At 32.0% G+C, this 23,255-nt stretch overlaps 2 protein-coding genes across 5 annotated transcripts in view; both read right to left on the reverse strand.

The window, feature by feature from the left end:
• Nucleotides 1–928: 928 nt before the first annotated feature.
• LOC130677703 (autophagy protein 5) overlaps nt 929–23,255 on the reverse strand; it is a 47,593-nt gene continuing 25,266 nt past the window's right edge. Inside the window, exons 1-6 of one of the 4 annotated variants that reach the window (XM_057484547.1) lie at nt 15,884–16,071; nt 14,492–14,611; nt 8,120–8,192; nt 3,491–3,627; nt 3,221–3,423; nt 929–1,640 (exon numbers count right to left, since the gene is read on the reverse strand). In XM_057484547.1, the coding sequence (XP_057340530.1) occupies nt 1,202–1,640; nt 3,221–3,423; nt 3,491–3,627; nt 8,120–8,192; nt 14,492–14,587 (948 nt within the window). In that variant the 5' untranslated portion in view covers nt 14,588–14,611; nt 15,884–16,071 and the 3' untranslated portion in view covers nt 929–1,201. Of the gene's footprint in view, nt 1,641–3,220; nt 3,424–3,490; nt 3,814–8,119; nt 8,193–14,491; nt 14,612–15,840; nt 16,072–23,255 lie in introns of those variants that run through there. The other 3 variants (XM_057484549.1, XM_057484548.1, XM_057484550.1) reach the window with 3 other exon arrangements.
• On the reverse strand, nt 18,501–23,080 carry LOC130677698 (uncharacterized protein DDB_G0292186-like). The gene has a single exon (XM_057484541.1). It carries the CDS (start codon nt 22,832–22,834, stop codon nt 20,582–20,584), a length of 2,253 nt encoding a protein of 750 aa, XP_057340524.1. The 5' UTR covers nt 22,835–23,080; the 3' UTR covers nt 18,501–20,581.

The following is a 23,255-nucleotide window of genomic DNA, read 5'->3' on the forward strand; positions in this document are numbered from 1 at the left end:
ATTTTTACTTCTTTACATTTTTTTCTCAGAGCAATAGCTTACGAGATAGATATACTGAGTATTAAAAAATGTAATTATTAGAATTATTATTTTTAATTTTGGTATCAAGTAGGGCTTGTGGGTACTCTTTCTAAAGGAAATTCAATTTCCTACAATTTTTAACTTTTTACTTTTCTTCGTCAGACCAATATTTTGCAAGATAAATATACTGGGTATTAAAAAATGTAATTATTAGAATTATTATTTGTAATTTTGGTTCCAAGTAGGGCTTGTGGGTACTCTTTCTAAAGGAAATTCAATTTCCTACAATTTTTAACTTTTTACTTTTCTTCGTCAGACCAATATTTTACAAGATAAATATACTGGGTATTAAAAAATGTAATTATTAGAATTATTATTTGTAATTTTGGTTCCAAGTAGGGCTTGTGGGTACTCTTTCTAAAGGAAATTCAATTTCCTACAATTTTTAACTTTTTACTTTTCTTCGTCAGACCAATATTTTACAAGATAAATATACTGGGTATTAAAAAATGTAATTATTATAATTATTATTTTTAATTTTGGTATCAAGTAGGGCTTGTGGGTACTCTTTCTAAAGGAAATTCAATTTCCTACAAATTTCAACTCTTTACTTTTCCTTCTCAGAGCAATAGTTTACAAAATAACTATAGTGGGTATTAAAAAATGTAATTAATATAATTATTATTTTCGATTTTGAAATTAAGTAAAGCTTGTGGGTACTCTTTCCAGAGGAAATTTGATCATAAACAATTTTCACCTCATTATTTTTTGTCTGAGATTGATAGTTTAAAAAATAAAAACACGTACCTTTGAAATTTCTTAAAATAATTCTATTAAATAAATAAAATTAATAATAGAAAATTATGCAGCTGACTCACTACCAAAAACTTGAACCAAATTTATTATGATAAATATTTTTCAAGCCATAATTTATTATTGTAATTATTTACACATTAAATACATAATTAAGTGTAACTTAAAGTGATTCTTAAAACAATAAAAATTAACATTAATAATAAAAACCTTAAATAAATAGACGGAACGGAAAGCGTATAAAAATAAAAATATATTTTAATCACAATTTAAATTAAAATTTCATAAAAATGTGACTCGATCGAATATTTTTGATTCAATTAATTAATTAATTAATTAACTTATAAGAAGGAGGGGAAATAATTAACTAGGTAATGAGACAGAGGTGTAGGAAATTATCGGGGTAGCTCATGTGCTCGGATAGCCACTGAAGGGGGGTGTCGAGAGGGGGAGTAATACCGTGAGTGCGAACAGACTTCTGAGAATTTTTGTCCTCGGAGAAAACTTCGTCCAGAAGATGTCTGAGGGTTTTGCGGGCGCCCTCTTCGTTCACGGGCTTGACTAGCTTCTGGACGTACTTCTCCTCGGAGGTGTAGCAGCGGAAGGGAATGAACTTGAAGCCTTCTTCGTTGGAGGTTTCCATCAGCCGGTGGTTCACGGCCCAGAATTGCTCGAATTTATCGTTGAGGAGGCCCAGCCACAGCTGGTTGTGGTCCTTTTTTTGCATCGAGGACACTACGGTCCCTCGGTGCTTCAGGACGTCGGCTTCTTTTATGCAGGATAAAAAATACGCCTCGACTACTTCTCTGTAATTATTTTTAAATAAATTATATAAATTCCACAATCGATTAATCGAACTTTGTAGCAATCGATTGTTGGAAAATCGATATATCGAACTTTGTAGCAATCGATAGTTGGAAAAACAATATATCGAATCAATTTAACAATCGATAGTTGGAAAAACAATATATCGAATCATTTAAACAATCGATAGTTGGAATAGCGATATATCGAATCTTTTGAACAATCGATAGTTGGAATAGCGATATATCGAATCTTTTGAACAATCGATAGTTGGAATAGCGATATATCGAATCTTTTGAACAATCGATAATTAGAAAAACGATGTATCGAATCGTTTTAACAATCGATAATTGGAAAAACGATATATCGAACTTTGTAGCAATCGATAGTTGGAAAAACGACATATTGAATTTTTTTAACAATCGATTGTTGGAATAGCGATATATCGAATCTTTTGAACAATCGATAATTAGAAAAACGATATATCGAATCGTTTTAACAATCGTTAATTGGAAAAACGATGTATCGAATCGTTTTAACAATCGATAATTGGAAAAACGATATATCGAACTTTGTAGCAATCGATAGTTGGAAAAACGACATATTGAATTTTTTTAACAATCGATTGTTGGAATAGCGATATATCGAATCTTTTGAACAATCGATAATTAGAAAAACGATATATCGAATCGTTTTAAGCAATCGATAATTGGAACAACGATATATCGAATCATTTTAACAATCAATAGTTTGAAAATCGGTATATAAAATTTTTTAACAATCGATAGTTAAAAAATCGATGAATCAAATTATAAATTAATCGATTGACGAAAAAATCGATATATTGAATTTTTAGAGATCGATAGTTAGAAAATCGCTATAGAAAATTTTTGAGAGTCGAGATATCGACGAAAATTCTTTATCTCGATAAAGAAAAAATTCTAGATCGAATTTGCGATATTCGATATCTCAAATCGTGAAATTCGATACATTGAATTAATCACTGATTTATCGTATATTTGAATTCATATCGATTCATTTAACTTTTTTATGAATAACTCGATTTTTGAAAATTCGATATATCAAATTCGTGAACAATCGATAGCATACTAATCGATATATCGAATTTTCAAATTTCCATGTAAAATAAATTTTTTCTAATTTCAAAACCCAAATTTTTAAATCGCATTATAAAATTCAATCTCTATATTTGTTATCGATATATCGAATGTCTACTCATCGATTACAAACTTCGAAATTAATCGATATCTCGAAATTTAAATTTTCGATACATGAAAATTTATCCTCAAGAAACTTGAATCGATTATCGATCCACATTCAATTCTTCGATATCTATCAATAAAAAAATTTACCCGCCAAATTCAAATATTCAAATTTCCCGCGTTCTAAAATTTCAAACTTCGAATCCCACACTGGCGCCATCTCACAGTAAAAACTCAAAACTACTTTCTGTTTGACCCAACGAAGTAAATAAACAAAAAAATGAATCGATTATCGAATAGGTTCTGTCATAAAAATTACAAAATATATAAGGAATTAATTATAAAAATAAATTACTCACTTATTAGGGCAATGCATTATTACATTTTCGGGAAATTTATCGAAATGTACGACAATATTCCAGGGCAGATCGATGTCATTACAATAAATATCCAATAGAACTCCAATAGGGAAGTGCCATTTTAGTGGAGTTCCATTAAATTCGAGCCACATTTCATTATCTTGTTTATCTTCTTGTATATATTTTATAAAATGTTTCCTAACCTAAAAAAATCAACTTGTAAAATTTAAATAAATACAGAAATTAAGAATTAATGAACAAATTAATTACCTTGTCAGTACAGAGAGGAAAATAACTTAGTCTAGGGACCATTAAATAAAATGGATCTGGTGCCGTCAGTTCGCAAACTTCTTCTCCATTCAATTGAAAACAAACAGGAATTTTTCCCTTCCAAATTTCTTTTAATACTTCACGATCATCCGCCATTTTTTTAAAATTTATTATTATCAGAGTTATTAATTAATTTTAATTAAGTTAGTAATTGATTCTTATTAATTATTTTCACTTATTTTCAAATATTTTTATTTATTTTATTGATAAAAAAACATTGGAAAATATTTTCACGACGCCATATTGTTTTTTTAACTAATCGATTGTGGTATCGAATGTATCGAAATATTAACAATCGATATATTTAATTATTGGCAAATTATTTTATTTATTAATTACGAACGATTGTTTGAACTAATTAATTAATTTTTGTTTTAAATTTTCCCGCGTTAAATAAATTAAATATTTAAATTTATTGGTTTCAAAATTATGAAACAATTCTTCTTTAACTTTCAAATGTTCCTGACTTAATTAAATTAATTATAAATGTCACTAATTAAATAATTTTTTATTTTAATTTTCAAATTTTCCCGCCAAAAATAAATTAATTTTTAAATTTTATTAATTTTTTCTTGTAATCTTTAAATTTTCCTGCTTTCTTTAAATTAATTGTCAATTTTATCAGTTGAATAATTTTTTTTTTCAATTTTTTATTTGAATTTTAAAATTTTCCCGCCAAAAATAAATTAATTATTTAATTTTATTAATTTTTTCTTGTAATCTTTAAATTTTCCTGCCTTATTTAAATTAATTATTAATTTTATCAGTTAAATAATTTTTTTTTTCAATTTTTTGTTTGAATTTTCAAATTTTCCCGCTAAAAATAAATTAATTATTAAATTTTATTAATTTTTTCTTGTAATCTTTAAATTTTCCTGCCTTATTTAAATCAATTATTGATTTAATTAATCAAATAAATTTTACTTTTAATTTTTTATTTGAATTCAAAATTTTCCCGCCTTAAATAAATTCAATTTTTTTATTTTTATTCGAATTGTTCTTAACTTCTCGCTTTAAAAAATCAATTAATTAAATAGTAAATTTATTTAATTATTATTTCTTAGTACCTAATTATTTCAAATAATTACAATAATTGAAAAAAATAAACATTTCAAATAGGTGGCGCCAAACGTAAGTGCTGCTGGGAAATTTGAAAATTAAAATCAAAATAGCGGCGGTCGGAAAACGTGGAGTAGATCTTGAATTAATCTACAGTTATTTTAACTGTTTCATTACATATTTAAGAATTTTAATTAATAATTTATGTTTGTTTAATTACTTTATTTTGTGACAAATTAATAAAGAGATAAATTTTCATAAATAAAAGTGCGGAAGTGTCGTAATTTATTTTTTTATAATTTAATGTGTCAGTTAAAAATAATTTTGTGCCCGGTCTAGATTTTTCCCTTCTTTCAAAAAATTAAATCAATTATTCACAAGAATATTGAATCTATATGTCATATATAGAGCCGGGATTTTTGCTTCGATTCAAAAATAACAATCAAGATGTCAAATTTTTTATATTACGGCGGAAATATTGGTCGCATAAAAAAATTTTTCAAACAAAAGTTGTAGGAAATTTAATTCTATGAAAAAAATATTTCTTATAATTTTTTTATAGAACTAATAGGGAAGCCGTAATGTCAAAATTAAGATTTTCATAATTTTCAAAAATTTGAACCGTTCAGTATAAATCTTAATTTTGAATTGCGGTGAAAATATTGATCGTATAAAAAAATTTTTTAAATAAAAGTTGTTCAAAATTCAATTTTGCAAAAAAAATGTCTCGTATAATTTTTTCTTAGGTTCAATATTTTTACCGTAATTTCAAAATTAAGATTTTCATAATTAGCAAGAATTTGAATCGTTCATTATGAATCTTAATTTTGAATTGCGGTGAAAATATTGGTCGTATAAAAAAATTTTGCAAATAAAAGTTGTAGGAAATTTAATTTAATGAAAAAAATATTTCTTATCATTTTTTTATAGAACTAATAGGGAAGCCGTAATGTCAAAATTAAGATTTTCATAATTTTCAAAAATTTGAACCGTTCATTATAAATCTTAATTTTGAATTGCGGTGAAAATATTGATCGTATAAAAAAATTTTTTAAATAAAAGTTGTTCAAAATTCAATTTTGCAAAAAAAATGTCTCGTATAATTTTTTCTTAGGTTCAATATTTTTACCGTAATTTCAAAATTAAGATTTTCATAATTAGCAAGAATTTGAATCGTTCATTATGAATCTTAATTTTGAATTGCGGTGAAAATATTGGTCGTATAAAAAAATTTTGCAAATAAAAGTTGTAGGAAATTTAATTTAATGAAAAAAATATTTCTTATCATTTTTTTATAGAACTAATAGGGAAGCCGTAATGTCAAAATTAAGATTTTCATAATTTTCAAAAATTTGAACCGTTCATTATAAATCTTAATTTTGAATTGCGGTGAAAATATTGATCGTATAAAAAAATTTTTTAAATAAAAGTTGTTCAAAATTCAATTTTGCAAAAAAAATGTCTCGTATAATTTTTTCTTAGGTTCAATATTTTTACCGTAATTTCAAAATTAAGATTTTCATAATTAGCAAGAATTTGAATCGTTCATTATGAATCTTAATTTTGAATTGCGGTGAAAATATTGGTCGTATAAAAAAATTTTGCAAATAAAAGTTGTAGGAAATTTAATTTAATGAAAAAAATATTTCTTATCATTTTTTTATAGAACTAATAGGGAAGCCGTAATGTCAAAATTAAGATTTTCATAATTTTCAAAAATTTGAACCATTCATTATAAATCTTAATTTTGAATTGCGGTGAAAATATTGATCGTATAAAAAAATTTTTCAAATAAAAGTTGTTCAAAATTCGATTTTGCAAAAAAAATGTCTCGTATAATTTTTTCTTAGGTTCAATATTTTTACCGTAATTTCAAAATAAAGATTTTCATAATTAGCAAGAATTTGAATCGTTCATTATGAATCTTAATTTTGGAATTACGGTGAAAGTATTGGTCGTATAAAAAAATTTTTCAAACAAAAGTTGTAGGAAATTTAATTTTATGAAAAAAATATTTCTTATAATTTTTTCATAGAACTAATAGGGAAGCCGTAATGTCAAAATTAAGATTTTCATAATTTTCAAAAATTTGAACCGTTTATTATAAATCTTAATTTTGAATTGCGGTGAAAATATTGATCGTATAAAAAAATTTTTCAAATAAAAGTTGTTCAAAATTAAATTTTGCAAAAAAAAAGTCTCGTATAATTTTTTCTTAGGTTCGATATTTTTACCGTAATTTCAAAATTAAGATTTTCATAATTTTCAAAAATTTGAACCATTCATTATAAATCTTGATTTTGAATTGCGGTGAAAATATTGATCGTATAAAAAAATTTTTCAAATAGAAGTTGTTCAAAATTCAATTTTGCAAAAAAAAAGTCTCGTATAATTTTTTCTTAGGTTCGATATTTTCACCGGAATTTCAAAATTAAGATTTTCATAATTAGCAAGAATTTGAATCATTCATTATGAATCTTAATTTTGGAATTACGGTGAAAGTATTGGTCGTATGAAAAAATCATAAGAGACATTTTGTTTCGAAAATTAAATTTTCTACAACTTTTGTTTAATAACTTTTTTTATAAGACCAATATTTTCGCCGTAATACCAAACATTCTAACCATTCATTAGAAATTAAGGCAAAAATCTTATCCCTAGTCATATATTAAGGATTGTTACTAAAAACGCACGTAAAAGTATAATAAATAAATAAATATCGGCAAGTTAATTAATATTCTGTGGTAATTTATGATCATTTATTTATCCATAACAATAATCATTTTTTTTTCTTGATAATTAAATTAAGCTGGTGATTTTTATTTTCTCATCGTCAGGATTATCAGTTTTTGCCCAAGGATCAATTGTCCTCGGATCAACGGTCACGTAATCATTTTGAGTTTCAGCGGAAAAATAATCAAAAGCCAAAAAAAATGAAATTTGAATATTTTGTTGAAAATTTATCGAAATTTTGAAAAACTTAATTGTTTGTTTTTAAAAATTCTTTCAAATGCAGGAAAATTTTGTATAAAATTTTAAAAAATAATTCAGGTACATTTCCAGCTTATTATCTCAAACAGTATTTGAGTTTTTCAAAAAAGCCGCTTTTTTTTCCAACAGTGAAATTCAAAATTAATAAAATTGTAGTTTTTTTTTCCTAGTTCTCAAAAGTAAAAGAAATAAAAATACACTCGTAATAATTCCCTTTAAAAAAGCCGATTTTTGGCGGAAGGAACAAAATTGAATTTCTTTTTTGAAAAATTTGACTCACTGAATTTTGTCTCGAGGAGCTCGAAAGCGGGAAGTTTTGGGGCTGGCCCGCGGGGTCGAACGATAGACAGATTTTTTTTTATAAAAATAAATCAAAATTAAAGAAGAAGTTTTCATTCCTTTAAAATTATTATTTATTTAATCAATTTATTTTACACCTGTCATTTCTGCTTGCCAATTTTTTTGAATTATTATTATTGTTAATTAATTTATTGGGTTTAATAATTACTGGATCGTTACCATAATTACTGTACTCAATTGTCCGCCGACTGTCACCAATTGTTAAGAAATTGTTGTTTTTGTTTTTAATTTCCTAGAAAAAAAAAATTAGTTAATTTTTGGTTATGTAAGGGGGTTCTTTATATAAATGAATGTGAATTAACTTAACAACGATTTATTAAATTTTAGAGTTACACGCGTGAACATAAAAATAGATGAATTGACCGGCGAGGCTTGTGGGTTCGGAGGTCGAGAGGAACTGTCTTTTCTGAATCTCATCCTTCGGGTCCTTCACTCATTTTTGAGAGGGGGTACCGAGGGATAGTACTCATAGAAAAAATAGAAAAGTAGAGATAGTATGTATAGGGATGCAAGCTGAGTGCAAAAAGAGAGTTAGAAATAGAGAAAAGAAAGAGAGAAACAATTCTAATGAGATACTGGGTCCGGGTCGCTGGCCAGCCGACGACGGGCCCTAATCCTTTAATTGCCTTCGGAAAAAATAGGTAAAAAAATAGGTCATAAAGATTGAGGATGTGACAAAAAGATTTGGGAAAAACCCACAAGTCTTAGCCGACAACATTTACAAAATATTTATCTTAATCTTATAACAATTGCACACTTAAGTTTTATAATATTCTTGCCAGCTGCAGATGTGAATTTTATTACATTGTCAGAATATTACAATAAACTAAAATTTCCCAAAATATTCTGCAGCGGACAAAACTATTCCCATGTTGCTCAGCATCACCGCTTAAATTATAATCCCGTATAATTTATGGTGTTGCTTCACAGTTGGGCTAAAATACAAAATAAAATAGTTAAAATAAAATATTTAAAATAAAAAGTTACAAATTAATAATCATAACATTTAGCAACTACTACTAATAATTAATAAAAGATTCCACTACTAACTGCAAGTTAATAATCATCCTAATTGACACTAACGTTATCTAAATCGCTAAGTAAATGAATGCAAATATTTGATAATTAATTAATTCAATAATAATAATAATAATAATAATAAAAATAATTAAAATACGTTAAACTGCCAGGAGTGGGTGGAAAGAATGACCCCCCACATCACCCCCCTGCCAGTGATGGAGTCACGGATATCCAGCCTGGAAACGGTCCGGAAACCGTACTCGTCTTCCTGCCCTGGTCTGTCGTGGAACTTCGACCCCCGGTGGAATGTCCGGGTCTGGTATCGCTGGTGCTGGAGTTTCAGGTGAGCGTGGACGTTCTGGTGGATTTGGAGGCTCTGGTTGAATTTCTGGTGGAGCTGGAAGCACTGGTTGAATCTCTGGTGGAGCTGGAAGCTCTGGCAGACTCACTGGATTCCTTGGTCGTCCTCGTCGTGGACGCGCGATGATGACGTCCTCATCAGGTTCCACTAGCTCAGGTTCTTCGATATCGCTCGTCATTGTATACGCTGGCTTGAGGCGATCGACCGTGATAGTGCTGTTATGACCACCCATGTTAACGACGAAAAACTTTTCAGACCTGCTAACAACAGGGTAAGGCCCCGTATATGGTTGCTGGAGTGGCCTCTTGGGTCCGTCATAACGCACAAACACGTGGCTGGTAGTAGCAAGGTCCTTAAACACAAAAATTTTCTTTTCGCCATGGCGACTTACCGCTGCAGGACGTAATTGTTGGAAGTGTCCTCTGAGCTCTCTGACGAAGGTCGCCGCTGCGGTGTCATCACCTCGTGACACTCGTGACGCCAGGAATTCCCCTGGAACGCGTAGCGGTTGGCCGTATATCATCTCTGCGGCAGTAGCGCTTAAATCTTCCTTCCAGGCCGACCTGATACCCAGCATCACTGCTGGCAATGATTCTGTCCAACGGCCTTGATGACACCGTATAGCCGCCTTAAGTTGTCGATGAAAACGCTCGACCATACCGTTGGCTGCAGGGTGGTACGCCGTGGTCCGGATATGAGTTGTGCCAGTCAGCTGGTTGAGATGCCTGAATAGATTGGATTCAAACTGCCTGCCTTGGTCCGTGGTTACGCGCAGTGGAACTCCAAATCGCGCTATCCAATGATCGAAGAACGCTCGTGCGACCGTTGCAGCTTCTTGGTCAGGTAGTGGAACTACTTCTGGCCATCGGGAGAACCTGTCTATCATAGTTAGGCAATATCTATTGCCGTCGCAATGCGGCATAATAATTAAATCTAAGTGCACATGTTCAAACCTGGACGATGGGGGTGCAAACGACCCTACCGGCGCTGAGACGTGACGAGTTATTTTGGAACGTTGACATTCGATGCAACACCTAGCCCACCGTCGACAATCTGACCTCATTGATGGCCAGACATACCGCTGTGCTACCAGTTTACACGTTGCGTTAGCCCCTGGATGCGACAGCTGGTGTACAGAGTTGAATGCAGCTGTCCTGAAGTCTTTCGTAACGAATGGTCGTGGCATTGCGTTTGACGTGTCGCATACCACGGTGACACCTAGACCTGGAACTGGGACCGGTTGAAGTTGCAGCGACGAGGATTGATGTTGCAAGTCCAAAAGCTCTTGATCTGTCTTTTGAGATTCTGCTAATGCCTCGTAGTTGATTGTAGGTTCTAATTCCTCGATGCGTGACAGTGCATCAGCGACGACATTGTCTTGACCCGCTACATGACGGATGTCCGTGGAAAATTGACCAATGAAATCCAGGTGACGTTGTTGGCGTGGTGAACACTGAGTGGATCTTAACTTAAAAGCAAACGTTAAGGGTTTATGGTCAGTGTAAATAGAAAACTCACATGCTTCGACCATATGTCGGAAATGTTTCACCGCCAAGTATATTGCCAGTAACTCCCTGTCATATGCGCTGTATTTTTGCTCTGCAGGGCTGAGTTTCTTCGAAAAGAAGTTGAGCGGCTGCCATGACTCATCAACCCATTGCTGCAGTACTGCGCCGACGGCTACATCAGAAGCATCCGTGAAAATCGCAAGCAGAGCTTCTGATTTTGGGTGTACCAGTAGTGTCGCTTGTGCCAAGCTTTCCTTGCACCTCTCGAACGCGGCGACGGCTGCAGAGGTCCATTTGATTGGTGCACGCCCCTTTATGTCTCCTTTGAGCAACTCGTTTAATGGTGCCTGGATATCCGCAGCTTTGGGTACGAACCTACGGTAGAAGTTCATCATACCTAAAAATTGACGGAGTTGCTTACCTGTGGTTGGTTGTGGGAATGAGCGAATGACCTTCACTTTCTCAGGCAGTGGTCGGGTGCCTTCTTCAGAAACCATGTATCCTAGAAACTCAACTTCAGATACGCCGAAAACACACTTATTGGGGTTGACCACCACCCCATACCTCTCTAATCTCTCGCAGAGTATTCTGAGATGCCTCCTGTGTTCTTCTGGTGTCGATGAGGCGATGAGAATGTCGTCGATGTAGGCGTAACAGAAATCCAGACCACGAAGTACCTCATCCATGAAACGCTGGAACGTTTGGGCTGCGTTACGGAGTCCAAAGGTCATAAAAGGAAACTCGAACAAACCGAACGGTGTCGTGATGGCGGTTTTCTGGACATCCTCTGGGGCTACTGGAATCTGATTGAAAGCGCGGACCAAATCGATACGTGAAAATATTTTCTTACCGTAGAGCAAATATGAGAAGTCGTGGATATGTCGCACAGCATACTTGTCCGGTCTGGTCCGGCTGTTGAGGCCTCTGTAGTCCCCGCATGGCCGCCATTCGTCGTCCTTCTTGGGCACCATATGAAGTGGGGCAGCCCAAGGGCTTTTCGATGGTCGCGCAAGTCCTAAGCGCATCATAGCCTCGAATTCCTTCTTCGCTGCCATCAGCTTATCGGGAGCTAATCGCCTCGGCTTTTGCGCCACCGGTGGACCTGGCGTTGTTACAATGTGGTGTTGAGTTTGATGTTTTACTTCTCCAGGAGCACCACATGGTCGAGTAATCGACGGAAATTCCTCCAGGAGTTTATGGTACTCGGATGAGCCTGAGATGACCCTAATGCCCGGGTCCCCGCATCGTACCACGTCACCCATAAGTCCAATTTTAGTAGTTGTATCTATTAACCTGCCGTTCTTCAGGTCTACCAGCAGGCCATAATGCGACAGGAGATCTGCACCGATGATCGGCTTGGAAACATCCGCGATCAGGAACCTCCACGTGAGATCTCGCCTTAGCCCAAGGTTCAGTGTAAGCGTCGCGACTCCATATGTAGCAATTGGCGTACCGTTGGCCGCAGAAAGTTCGTATGTCGCCTTCTTACAGAGCCCGCGGTAATGCTTGCGCGGAATTACACATAAGTCCGCCCCGGTGTCGATCAGGAAGCGCATACCTGATTCGCGGTCACGGACAAACAGACGGCTGTGGGTTTGTGGGCGAGTGTCGTCGGCCGCCATTAACGACTGCCCGTGCCGTTTCCCGGCGTCCAGTTGCATGGGCTCGTACAGTGGTCAGCCTTCTCTTTAAAAATCCAGTGGTACCAGCACATTCCTGGAGGTCGCGGGCCCCGTTGACGCGATTGCGATCTTGACCGCGACGCAGATTGGTCGCGATGCGGTGTCTGTGACCTGCCACGCCGAGTATTGGCTATCTCGTCCACCTGACTATCCAAGCGACCTCTTAACTGTGCTACCTCCAGGCGCAGCTGTTGAATCGCGATGGTTAGCTGCATCTCGTGTGATGCGGATGCCTCGGCTATTGTTGGCCGCGCTGGTAGAATATCGTATATAATATCAGCAACTTCTGCCATCGCGGTAACTGACTTTTCTTGCTGCGTAGCCATCGCTGTTTGATACTTTTCTGGAAGGCCTCGCAGCCAAAGTGTTTTCAAAAACTTATCTGGAACCGATGATCCTGCGTGCGCTTGTAGACGGCGTAGATATTGGGACGGCTTTTCATCCCCGATCTTCTCAGCCTCTAACAGCCTTCGCGTATTCTCCTCTTGGCTAACGCTTAGTCTTTTAATGAGCTGTTCTTTCAACTCGTCATACAGAGCGGCTGCTAGTGGTTTCAGAATTATATCGCGCACCTCGGTCGCGTATTTCGCCGGTAAAGCCGCTAACACGCTAACATACTGCATCTGTTTGTCGGTAACGCGGTTTCTCATAAATTGTGACTCGACCATCGCGAACCACATCTCCGGATCACTCGCGATGAACTCCGGGAGCCGTTGAGACGTTACAACCGTGACTGCGCCCTCGCCGTTTGCTGCACCCTCGCCGGTTGCTGCGCCGGTGTTCACCATTGCTAACAGAGTTTATTAATCACTCACTTCAACTAAATATTTGAACTGTTAATAAGCACACACAATTTCTATATCGTAAACCACCCGCGAATCACCAGATATAAAATACACGAAGAAATATTAACACAATGTAACAATAAATATCGAAAAAAACAAGGGGTCACCACTTTGGTTATGTAAGGGGGTTCTTTATATAAATGAATGTGAATTAACTTAACAACGATTTATTAAATTTTAGAGTTACACGCGTGAACATAAAAATAGATGAATTGACCGGCGAGGCTTGTGGGTTCGGAGGTCGAGAGGAACTGTCTTTTCTGAATCTCATCCTTCGGGTCCTTCACTCATTTTTGAGAGGGGGTACCGAGGGATAGTACTCATAGAAAAAATAGAAAAGTAGAGATAGTATGTATAGGGATGCAAGCTGAGTGCAAAAAGAGAGTTAGAAATAGAGAAAAGAAAGAGAGAAACAATTCTAATGAGATACTGGGTCCGGGTCGCTGGCCAGCCGACGACGGGCCCTAATCCTTTAATTGCCTTCGGAAAAAATAGGTAAAAAAATAGGTCATAAAGATTGAGGATGTGACAAAAAGATTTGGGAAAAACCCACAAGTCTTAGCCGACAACATTTACAAAATATTTATCTTAATCTTATAACAATTGCACACTTAAGTTTTATAATATTCTTGCCAGCTGCAGATGTGAATTTTATTACATTGTCAGAATATTACAATAAACTAAAATTTCCCAAAATATTCTGCAGCGGACAAAACTATTCCCATGTTGCTCAGCATCACCGCTTAAATTATAATCCCGTATAATTTATGGTGTTGCTTCACAGTTGGGCTAAAATACAAAATAAAATAGTTAAAATAAAATATTTAAAATAAAAAGTTACAAATTAATAATCATAACATTTAGCAACTACTACTAATAATTAATAAAAGATTCCACTACTAACTGCAAGTTAATAATCATCCTAATTGACACTAACGTTATCTAAATCGCTAAGTAAATGAATGCAAATATTTGATAATTAATTAATTCAATAATAATAATAATAATAATAATAAAAATAATTAAAATACGTTAAACTGCCAGGAGTGGGTGGAAAGAATGACCCCCCACAAATTAATAATTTTTTTAATCAAGTAATTAACAAAATAACTTACTTTGAAAATTAATAACGAAGTATCTTGATAACGTAATTTTATTTGCTCGTCTGTCAGAATATCATTATGATCAGGTGATGAATAATTTTGTTGCATTTATTATTTTTTTTATAAAAAATCCTGTAACATAAAAAATTTTAATTCAATATTGAAAATAAGTAGGACTTGTGGGTACTCTTTCCAGAGGATTTTCATTTTCTTACAATTTTCGACTCTTTACATTTTATCGTAGGAGTGATAGTTTACAAGATAATTATAATGAGTAATTACAAATATTATTATTATTATTAGTTTGGTCAATATTTAAAATTAATAGGACTTGTGGGTACTCTTTCCAGAGGATTTTCAATTTCTTACAATTTTTGACTCTTATAATTTTTTCCTCAGAGTGATAGTTTACGAGATAAATATAATGAGTAATTACAAAGATTATTATTATTATTAGTTTGGTAAATATTACAAATAAATAGGACTTGTGGGTACTCTTTCCAGAGGATTTTCAATTTCTTACAATTTTTGACTCTTATAATTTTTTCCTCAGAGTGATAGTTTACGAGATAAATATAATGAGTGATTACAAAGATTATTATTATTATTAGTTTGGTAAATATTACAAATAAATAGGACTTGTGGGTACTCTTTCCAGAGGATTTTCAATTTCTTACAATTTTTGACTCTTATAATTTTTTCCTCAGAGTGATAGTTTACGAGATAAATATAATGAGTGATTACAAAGATTATTATTATTATTAGTTTGGTAAATATTACAAATAAGTAGGGCTTGTGGGTACTCTTTCCAGAGGATTTTCAATTTCTTACAATTTTTGACTCTTTACATTTTATCGTAGGAGTGATAGTTTACAAGATAATTATAATGAGTAATTCCAAATATTATTATTATTATTAGTTTGGTAAATATTACAAATAAGTAGGGCTTGTGGGTACTCTTTCCAGAGGATTTTCAATTTCTTACAATTTTCGACTCTTTACATTTTATCGTAGGAGTGATAGTTTACAAGATAATTATAATGAGTAATTCCAAATATTATTATTATTATTATTATTAGTTTGGTAAATATTACAAATAAGTAGGACTTGTGGGTACTCTTTCCAGAGGATTTTCAATTTCTTACAATTTTTGACTCTTATAATTTTTTCCTCAGAGTGATAGTTTACGAGATAAATATAATGAGTATCGTAATTATAATAATTATGACCACTAAATAAAATATTAGGAATAAATGAGCCTTGTGGGTACTCTTTTCATCGGAAATTTAATTTCCTACAATTTTTTACTGAATAAATTTTTTGGTAGGATCGATAGTTTACAAGATAAGTATAATAATTACCAAAAGTATTATTATTATTACGTTTATAACAATGAAAACTCACACAGGTCGTAGGTACTCTTTTCCAAAGAAATTAATCTCTCTATTGAGCAACGAATAGAATTTTGTAAAAGAAAAAAAAATCTTATTTTACTATTAATTATTTATCAATTTTAAAATGACTAATTATATTATTAATAAATCACTAACAAACAAGTGCGCAAGGTTTTAAAGTGATCGCGAGACTGATTTAAAGTTCTGGTTTCAAGCCAACGAATTTTGTTTTTTTATTTTTATCTTAAACTTGACTTTTCTTAAGTCACCTTTGGAATAAATTTCATTGTTTTTTTATTTAAAATTTTCTCTTTTTAAATAACGAGTTTAAAGTAAAGAAATTATCGGGATTAATATTTTTTTCAATTACAAGAAAATTTAATTTTTCAAAAATAATTTATGTCGATAGAGTAGAGTTCTTTCAAATCGTTTATCTTACCGACTATTGGTCAATTAAATTTCATTGCAGTGTAGAAGATGGATATAATTATTAGGAATAATTATGAATCCTTTGATAAACATTAAGAATAAATGGAGCTTCCGGGTACTTATTCCAAAGGAAATTCAAGTCACAACAATTTTGGTCCTGTGAAAATTTTTTCTATAATCAATAGTTTATAAGATAAATATAATGAGTACTACTAATTATTGTTATTTTGGCAACAAAGGTAAATATTCAAAATAAATAGGGCTTGTGGGTACTCTTTCCAGAGGAAATTTAATCCCCTACAATTTTTAACTCTTTACATTTTTTCCTCAAACTCATAGTTTACAAGATAAATGTAATGGGTACAAGTAATGATCATACTACGACTCCTTCAGTAAATATTTGGAATAAATAGGTCTTGTGGGTACTCTTTCCAGAGGAAATTTAATTCCCTTCAATTTTTGACTCATTACATTTTGTCGTAGAACTCATAGTTTACAAGATAAATATAATAGGAATTGATAATTATTATTTGGGTAAATATCCAAAATACATAGAGCTTGTGGGTACTCTTTCCAGAGGAAATTAAATTTCCTACAATTTTGGTCTTATAAAATTTTTTCATACAACCGATAGTTTACAAGATAAATATAATAGGAATTGATAATTATTATTTGGGTAAATATCCAAAATTTATATGGCTTGTGGGTACTCTTTCCAAAGGAAATTCAATTTCCTACAATTTTGGTCCTATAAAATTTCTTCGTACAACTTATAGTTTAAAAGATAAATATAATAGGTATTGACAATTATTATTTGGAAAAATATTCAAAACAAATAGGACTTGTGGGTACTCTTTCTAGAGGAAATTCAATTTCCTACAATTTTGGTCCTATAAAATTTCTTTGTACAACTGATAGTTTAAAAGATAAATATAATAGGTATTGACAATTATTATTTGGAGAAATATTTAATATAAATAGGGCTTGTGGGTACTCTTTCCAGAGGAAATTCAATTTCCTACAATTTTGGTCCTATAAAAGTTTTTCATACAACCGATAGTTTACAAGATAAATATAATAGGTATTGATAATTATTATTTGGGTAAATATCCAAAATTTATATGGCTTGTGGGTACTCTTTCCAGAGGAAATTCAATTTCCTACAATTTTGGTCCTACAAAATTTTCCCATGCAACTGATAGTTTACTAGAAATATGAAAGGTATTGATAATTATTTTTATTGCTATCATTTGAGTAAATATTCTAAATAAATAGAGCTCGTGGGTACTCTTTCCAAAGGAAATTCAATTACTAACAATGTTCACCTCATTATATTTTGTCATAAGATCAGTGGTTTAGAAAATGTAAACACTTACCTTGTAAATCACTTATCTTAATCCCATGAAACAAATAAAATTAATAATGAAAAATTATACAAATGATTATCTACTAAATACTTAAATCTAATAGACAAATAAAAACACAATTTTTCGTAATTAAAATATCTATAATTCTTCAAAAAATTTAATAAGAAATACCTTAATTATTTATACAATATCGTATTTAAAATATATATACTTTCTATACATACATATTTATCATAGATTTTATATTAAATTAAATAACTTGATATGATACATTATATTATTTTATTATTATTATTACTTTTTTTTTCAAGGCACGTTTCCATTTTTTTTTTTTTTTTTTAATTCATATCCTTCTTACATAAATAAATTTTTTAATTTTTTAATTATTAAATATCATTTAAAAAATATATTTCATATTTTCATATATTTTAATACCTCATCATAGACTCTATGGGCGAACAAATTTTTTTTTTTCTTTAAAAATTTTTTTTATTTTTTGTTCTTTATTTTAAAAAAAAATTTTTATGGCAAATTTTTGTCTCATTTTTAAAAAAATTTTTTTTTTAAAATTGTCTTTTTTTAAAATGTCTTTTCATGCTTCTAATTATTTCTAAGGCACATTTTTTTAAATTCCAAAAAATTTTTTTTTTTTTTTTGTTAATTTTTATTTTGTATCCTGAGGCATTTATTTATTATCTTAATTAGTAATTAATTAATTACCAATTAAAAGGCACATTTATAAAAAAAAATTAATTAATTAATCAAGTCAATTGATTTTCATTAATTAATTTTTTTTTTCTAATTTTTTTGACTAAAATAATATTAAAAAAAAAAGTTTTTATATATTTCTTAATAAATATTTACAACATATACAAAAAAATTGTTAAATACTTAATTTAGTGGAAGCAAAAAAGTTTTGAGCAAAATTATTATTGAAGTGTAATTTTAAAAATAGATAAAACGTAAAAAAAATTATTTTCAAAAAAAAGCGACGAAAAATAATTTTTTTTATATTTTAGCTAAATTATAATTTTCTTAATAAATTTTTTAATTGGTGGAGAATTCACGAGAAATTTAAATTTTTGCTTTTTACAAAATTTTTTTTTTGCGGAAAAATTTGAAAATTTAAATTTTCCATTCAAATATAGAAATTTGCGCTGACATTTTCCGTGAAATTTACAATGAAAACTTTTTTGAACATGAAAAATTCGAACCCGCGGGATCAAATAATTTTCCTCTTAATTTTAAACTGTGTTAAAATTTTCCGGGAAATTCATTAGTTAATTTTTGTAGGAAAATTAAAAATTTTCCTTGATATACAAACGTTTCAAAATTGTTGTTTAAATTTTTTAAGAATGAAAGTTCGAATTTTCCGGAAAATTTAGAAATCAAAATTTCCCGCAAAATATAAAAATTTTCCGTGAAATTTACAATGAAAATTTTCTGGAATATTTGAAAAACTTGAACCCGCGAGATCAAATGATTTTCCTCTTAATTTTAAACTGTGTGAAAATTTTCGGAAAATTCATTAGTTAATTTTTGTAGGAAAATTAAAAATTTTCCTTGAAATACAAACGTTTCAAAATTATTGTTTAAATTTTTTAAGAATGAAAGTTCAATTTTTCCGGAAAATTTAGAAATCAAAATTTCCCGCAAAATATAAAAATTTACAATGAAAATTTTCCGGAATATTTGAAAAACTTGAACCCGCGAGATCAAATTATTTTCCTCTTAATCTTAAACTGTGTTAAAATTTTCCGGGAAATTCATTAGTTAATTTTTGTAGGAAAATTAAAAATTTTCCTTGAAATACAAACGTTTCAAAATTGTTGTTTAAATTTTTTAAGAATGAAAGTTCAATTTTTCCGGAAAATTTAGAAATCAAAATTTCCCGCAAAATATAAAAATTTTCCGTGAAATTTACAATGAAAATTTTCCGGAATATTTGAAAAATTTGAACCCGCGAGATCAAATAATTTTCCTCTTAATTTTAAACTGTGTTTAAATTTTCCCGAAATTCATCATTTAATTTTTGTAGGAAAATTAAAAATTTTTGATTTTCCTTAAAATACAAACGTTTAAAAATTATTGTTGGAATTTTTTATGAATAAAAGTTAAATTTTTCCGGAATAGTATTTTACTCATTTTTCTTCTTGACGGAGGCGGAAGGCATCAATTTCGTTCCGCACAGCGGGACGAAAGTTGACGCTTTCCGCTTCCGTCGGGGAGAAAAATTTAGAAATCGAAATTTCCCGCGAAATATAAAATTTGCGTTTAAATTTTCCATGGAATTTACAATGAAAACTTTTTTGAACACATGAAAAACTCGAACCCGCGGGATCAAATAATTTTCCTCTTAATTTTAAACTGTGTTAAAATTTTCCGGGAAATTCATTAGTTAATTTTTGTAGGAAAATTAAAAATTTTCCTTGAAATACAAACGTTTCAAAATTATTGTTTAAATTTTTTAAGAATGAAAGTTTAATTTTTCCGGAAAATTTGGAAATCAGAATTTCCCGCAAAATATAAAAATTTTCCGTGAAATTTTCCCGAAATTTCCCGAAAAATAAGTTTCAAAATTTTGGTTTAAATTTCTAAGAATAAAAGTCCGATTTTTCCGTAAAATTTATAAATCGAGATTTCCCGCGAATTATAAAAATTTTCCGGAAAATTTACGACCAGATTTTCCTAGAAAATTTCAATTTCAATACTATATAGATATACATTCATCATTGAGCGGATCGTTTTATTTAACCAGAAAAATGAAAGATTTTGAATTTCCCACAAAAAAAAAGCTTTTAAATTTTCCGTGCCCTGTTTAAAATGAAAATTGAGCTGATTTCCAAATATAAAAATTAAATCTCCGCATTATCTGAATATCTTATGTTTTAGAACCGCGAATTACCACAAAATCAAACGAAATTAGCGGTGTAGTGAACAACAGCACCGGGCTTCGCGGGAATATCATAAAAATATCCCCATCCTGGATCCTGAAAGCTCAATCCCAGGGAGATATTTTGATGAATTTTCCTGCTGGATGGATCGTAGAGTCTGCAGGTCCCGTTGTATTCATCATTGTCATTCTCCTCGTCGTCGGGCTTGACAACGGGATTGTCCAGATAAGGCCTAAAGGAAATATAATCCTTTTTAGGCTTGGGCAGGTTGGTCCCCTTGGGCTTCACCAGACAAAGAGGGCTCTCTTGCTCGCCTTGCCTGCAGCAAATTGACGGGCATGTTGTGTAATAGCAGCAGGCGAGTCCGTATCTATCCGGGTACTCGTATTCCATTTCTCCGGTCCTGAGATCCACGGGCGAGTTTGTTATCTCGCTGGCGCCCAATCTTTGCCGCAATTCTCCTCGTCGTAATTTAATCTCGTCTCTAAGTTCCGTTTCCTGGCCAAGCCACTTCTGTACCTGCCGTCGATTTATTTTGTACTTGCGTGCAGTCGCCCTCTGGTTGCCACAAACATCTGGGTCGTGATAATATCCATCGAGGACTTCTAGTTTGAACATTAGAGGAAATGATCGACGTCTTCCGACATCGCGGGTTGGAGTTTCGAGAGAATAATTTAATGGATCGTCAGTATCGGATCCAGAACTCGTTAATGATGATCTTGATTCACTTGTTGAATCTTCCAGGCATCCGCTATTGTTATTATTCGATTCAAATTTAGTTCCATTTAAGTTTGATTCTGATTCATTTCTATCAGATTCAGTTCTAATTGATTTAGGTATCGATTCATTGATATCCGATTTAGATTTTACTTCATTCGATTCAGATTCCATGGCATAATTAGGTTTAGATTCATTGGACTCATCTAATTTTGTTGCAATTCCATTACTACTGGTTTTCAATTCAATTCCATTGTAATTAGATTCAGATCTAATTTCATTAATGTTAGAATCAACAAGTTTTCCATTATAATTAGGTTCGCATGGTGTTTTATTAGAATCCAATGAACTTCCATTAGCAATAGAATTAATTTTTATAACATTGTAATTAGATTTACTTCCGATTTCATTAGATGTAGATCCTACTACATTAAAATTTATATCGGCTTCTACTTTATTGCTGTCAGATTTAGGTCCAATTAGATTAAAATTAAATTCCGATCCATTAATAGGTCCAGAATTGTTGCTGTCAGATTTAGATCCAATTAGATTAAAAGTAAATTCCGATCCATTAATAGGTCCAGAATTGTTGCTGTCAGATTTAGGTCCAATCAGATTAAAATTAAATTCCGATCCATTAATAGGTCCAGAATTATTGCTGTCAGATTTAGATCCAATTAGATTAAAATTGAATTCCGATCCATTAATAGGTCCAGAATTGTTGTTGTCAGATTTAGATCCAATTAGATTAAAATTGAATTCCGATCCATTAATAGGTCCAGAATTGTTGCTGTCAGATTTAGATCCAATTAGATTGAAATTAGGTTCCGGTCCATTAATAGGTCCAGTTACTATTTTATTATCAAATCCAATATCCATTCTCGTCGAATCGGGACTTACAGGATCATTTTTTCTGCAATAAGTTACCCCGTAAATCGGATCATGCCGATAACTACCGTAACCATAATAGTTATGGTTAAGATTATGGTCCTCGTGTTTATCGTAAGTTATAATCAATGGAGAATAACTTTGCGTGGTGGGAGGAACGTCGCCATGCAGTCTGACGCTGAGGTTCAAGGCCGGGCCGTTCATTATTCCCACAGTACCTGCTGCTGGGGCGCCATTCCCATTAATAGAACCCCCGTTGCCACAATTAACTGGTCCTAACCCTGGTCCTAGTCCTAGTCCTATTCTCGGTCCTGATACTGATCCTGATTTAGCGCCTGGAACTGGACCTGGACCTCGACCTGAAGCTGAAAGTTTAGTCAAAGCACTTTTAGCACAAGTATTGCGTAAATCTCTTTCGCCCTGCAACCATTTTTGTATTTGCCGACGATGAATCCCGTACTTTCTAGCAGTAGCGCGTTGGTTTCCCATACAGTCTTTATCATGACGATATGAGTCCAATACTTGAATTTTAAACGGAGTTGGAAATATTCGTCTGCTTCCCGTCCCAGCCGTTTTTTTATGCTGTGTCGTTTTTAAACTTTTTGGTCTTTTTTTAACACACTTAACATTTATTTTATCACTTAACACTTTAGTACCGTGCGCCATTATGTACTTTATTAATCAAAAAATATATATCACTAATTTATTACCAACTAGCGCTACCTTAACGCGTAACATTGCACTGCCACAGAGTTCCTTTTAGGTCTTGGTTAGATGCCGTAACTAATTTTTTCAACAAAATAACTATCCCTACCAGCTGAATGACACGAATACATCAACAAAACTATACCAATACTGATAATGTACGAGTATTTCTACACAGCACGATCCCCACTTCGAAGAATAATGTGCGTCCCTACTACTCTTCGATGGCATCTGACTGAACGTCCCTACTTCGCCAGACTGTCAGGCGCTTGTGCATCCCCACCACTGGCTGTGGCGATACCAGTGGAAGGGATCAGAGCGGTACGTGGAAATCAGAGGCTCAGTGGGGAGCGGGGTGTAGTGGGGGACGTTGGTAGTCGCT

Source organism: Microplitis mediator, chromosome 11 (genome assembly GCF_029852145.1).
Source record: "Microplitis mediator isolate UGA2020A chromosome 11, iyMicMedi2.1, whole genome shotgun sequence".
NCBI classification, from domain to species: domain Eukaryota; kingdom Metazoa; phylum Arthropoda; class Insecta; order Hymenoptera; family Braconidae; genus Microplitis; species Microplitis mediator.

Bases quoted from the DNA above. Each gene is read 5' to 3' on its own strand.
- LOC130677698 (XM_057484541.1), bottom strand. From the start codon at position 22,834: ATGGCGCACGGTACTAAAGTGTTAAGTGATAAAATAAATGTTAAGTGT.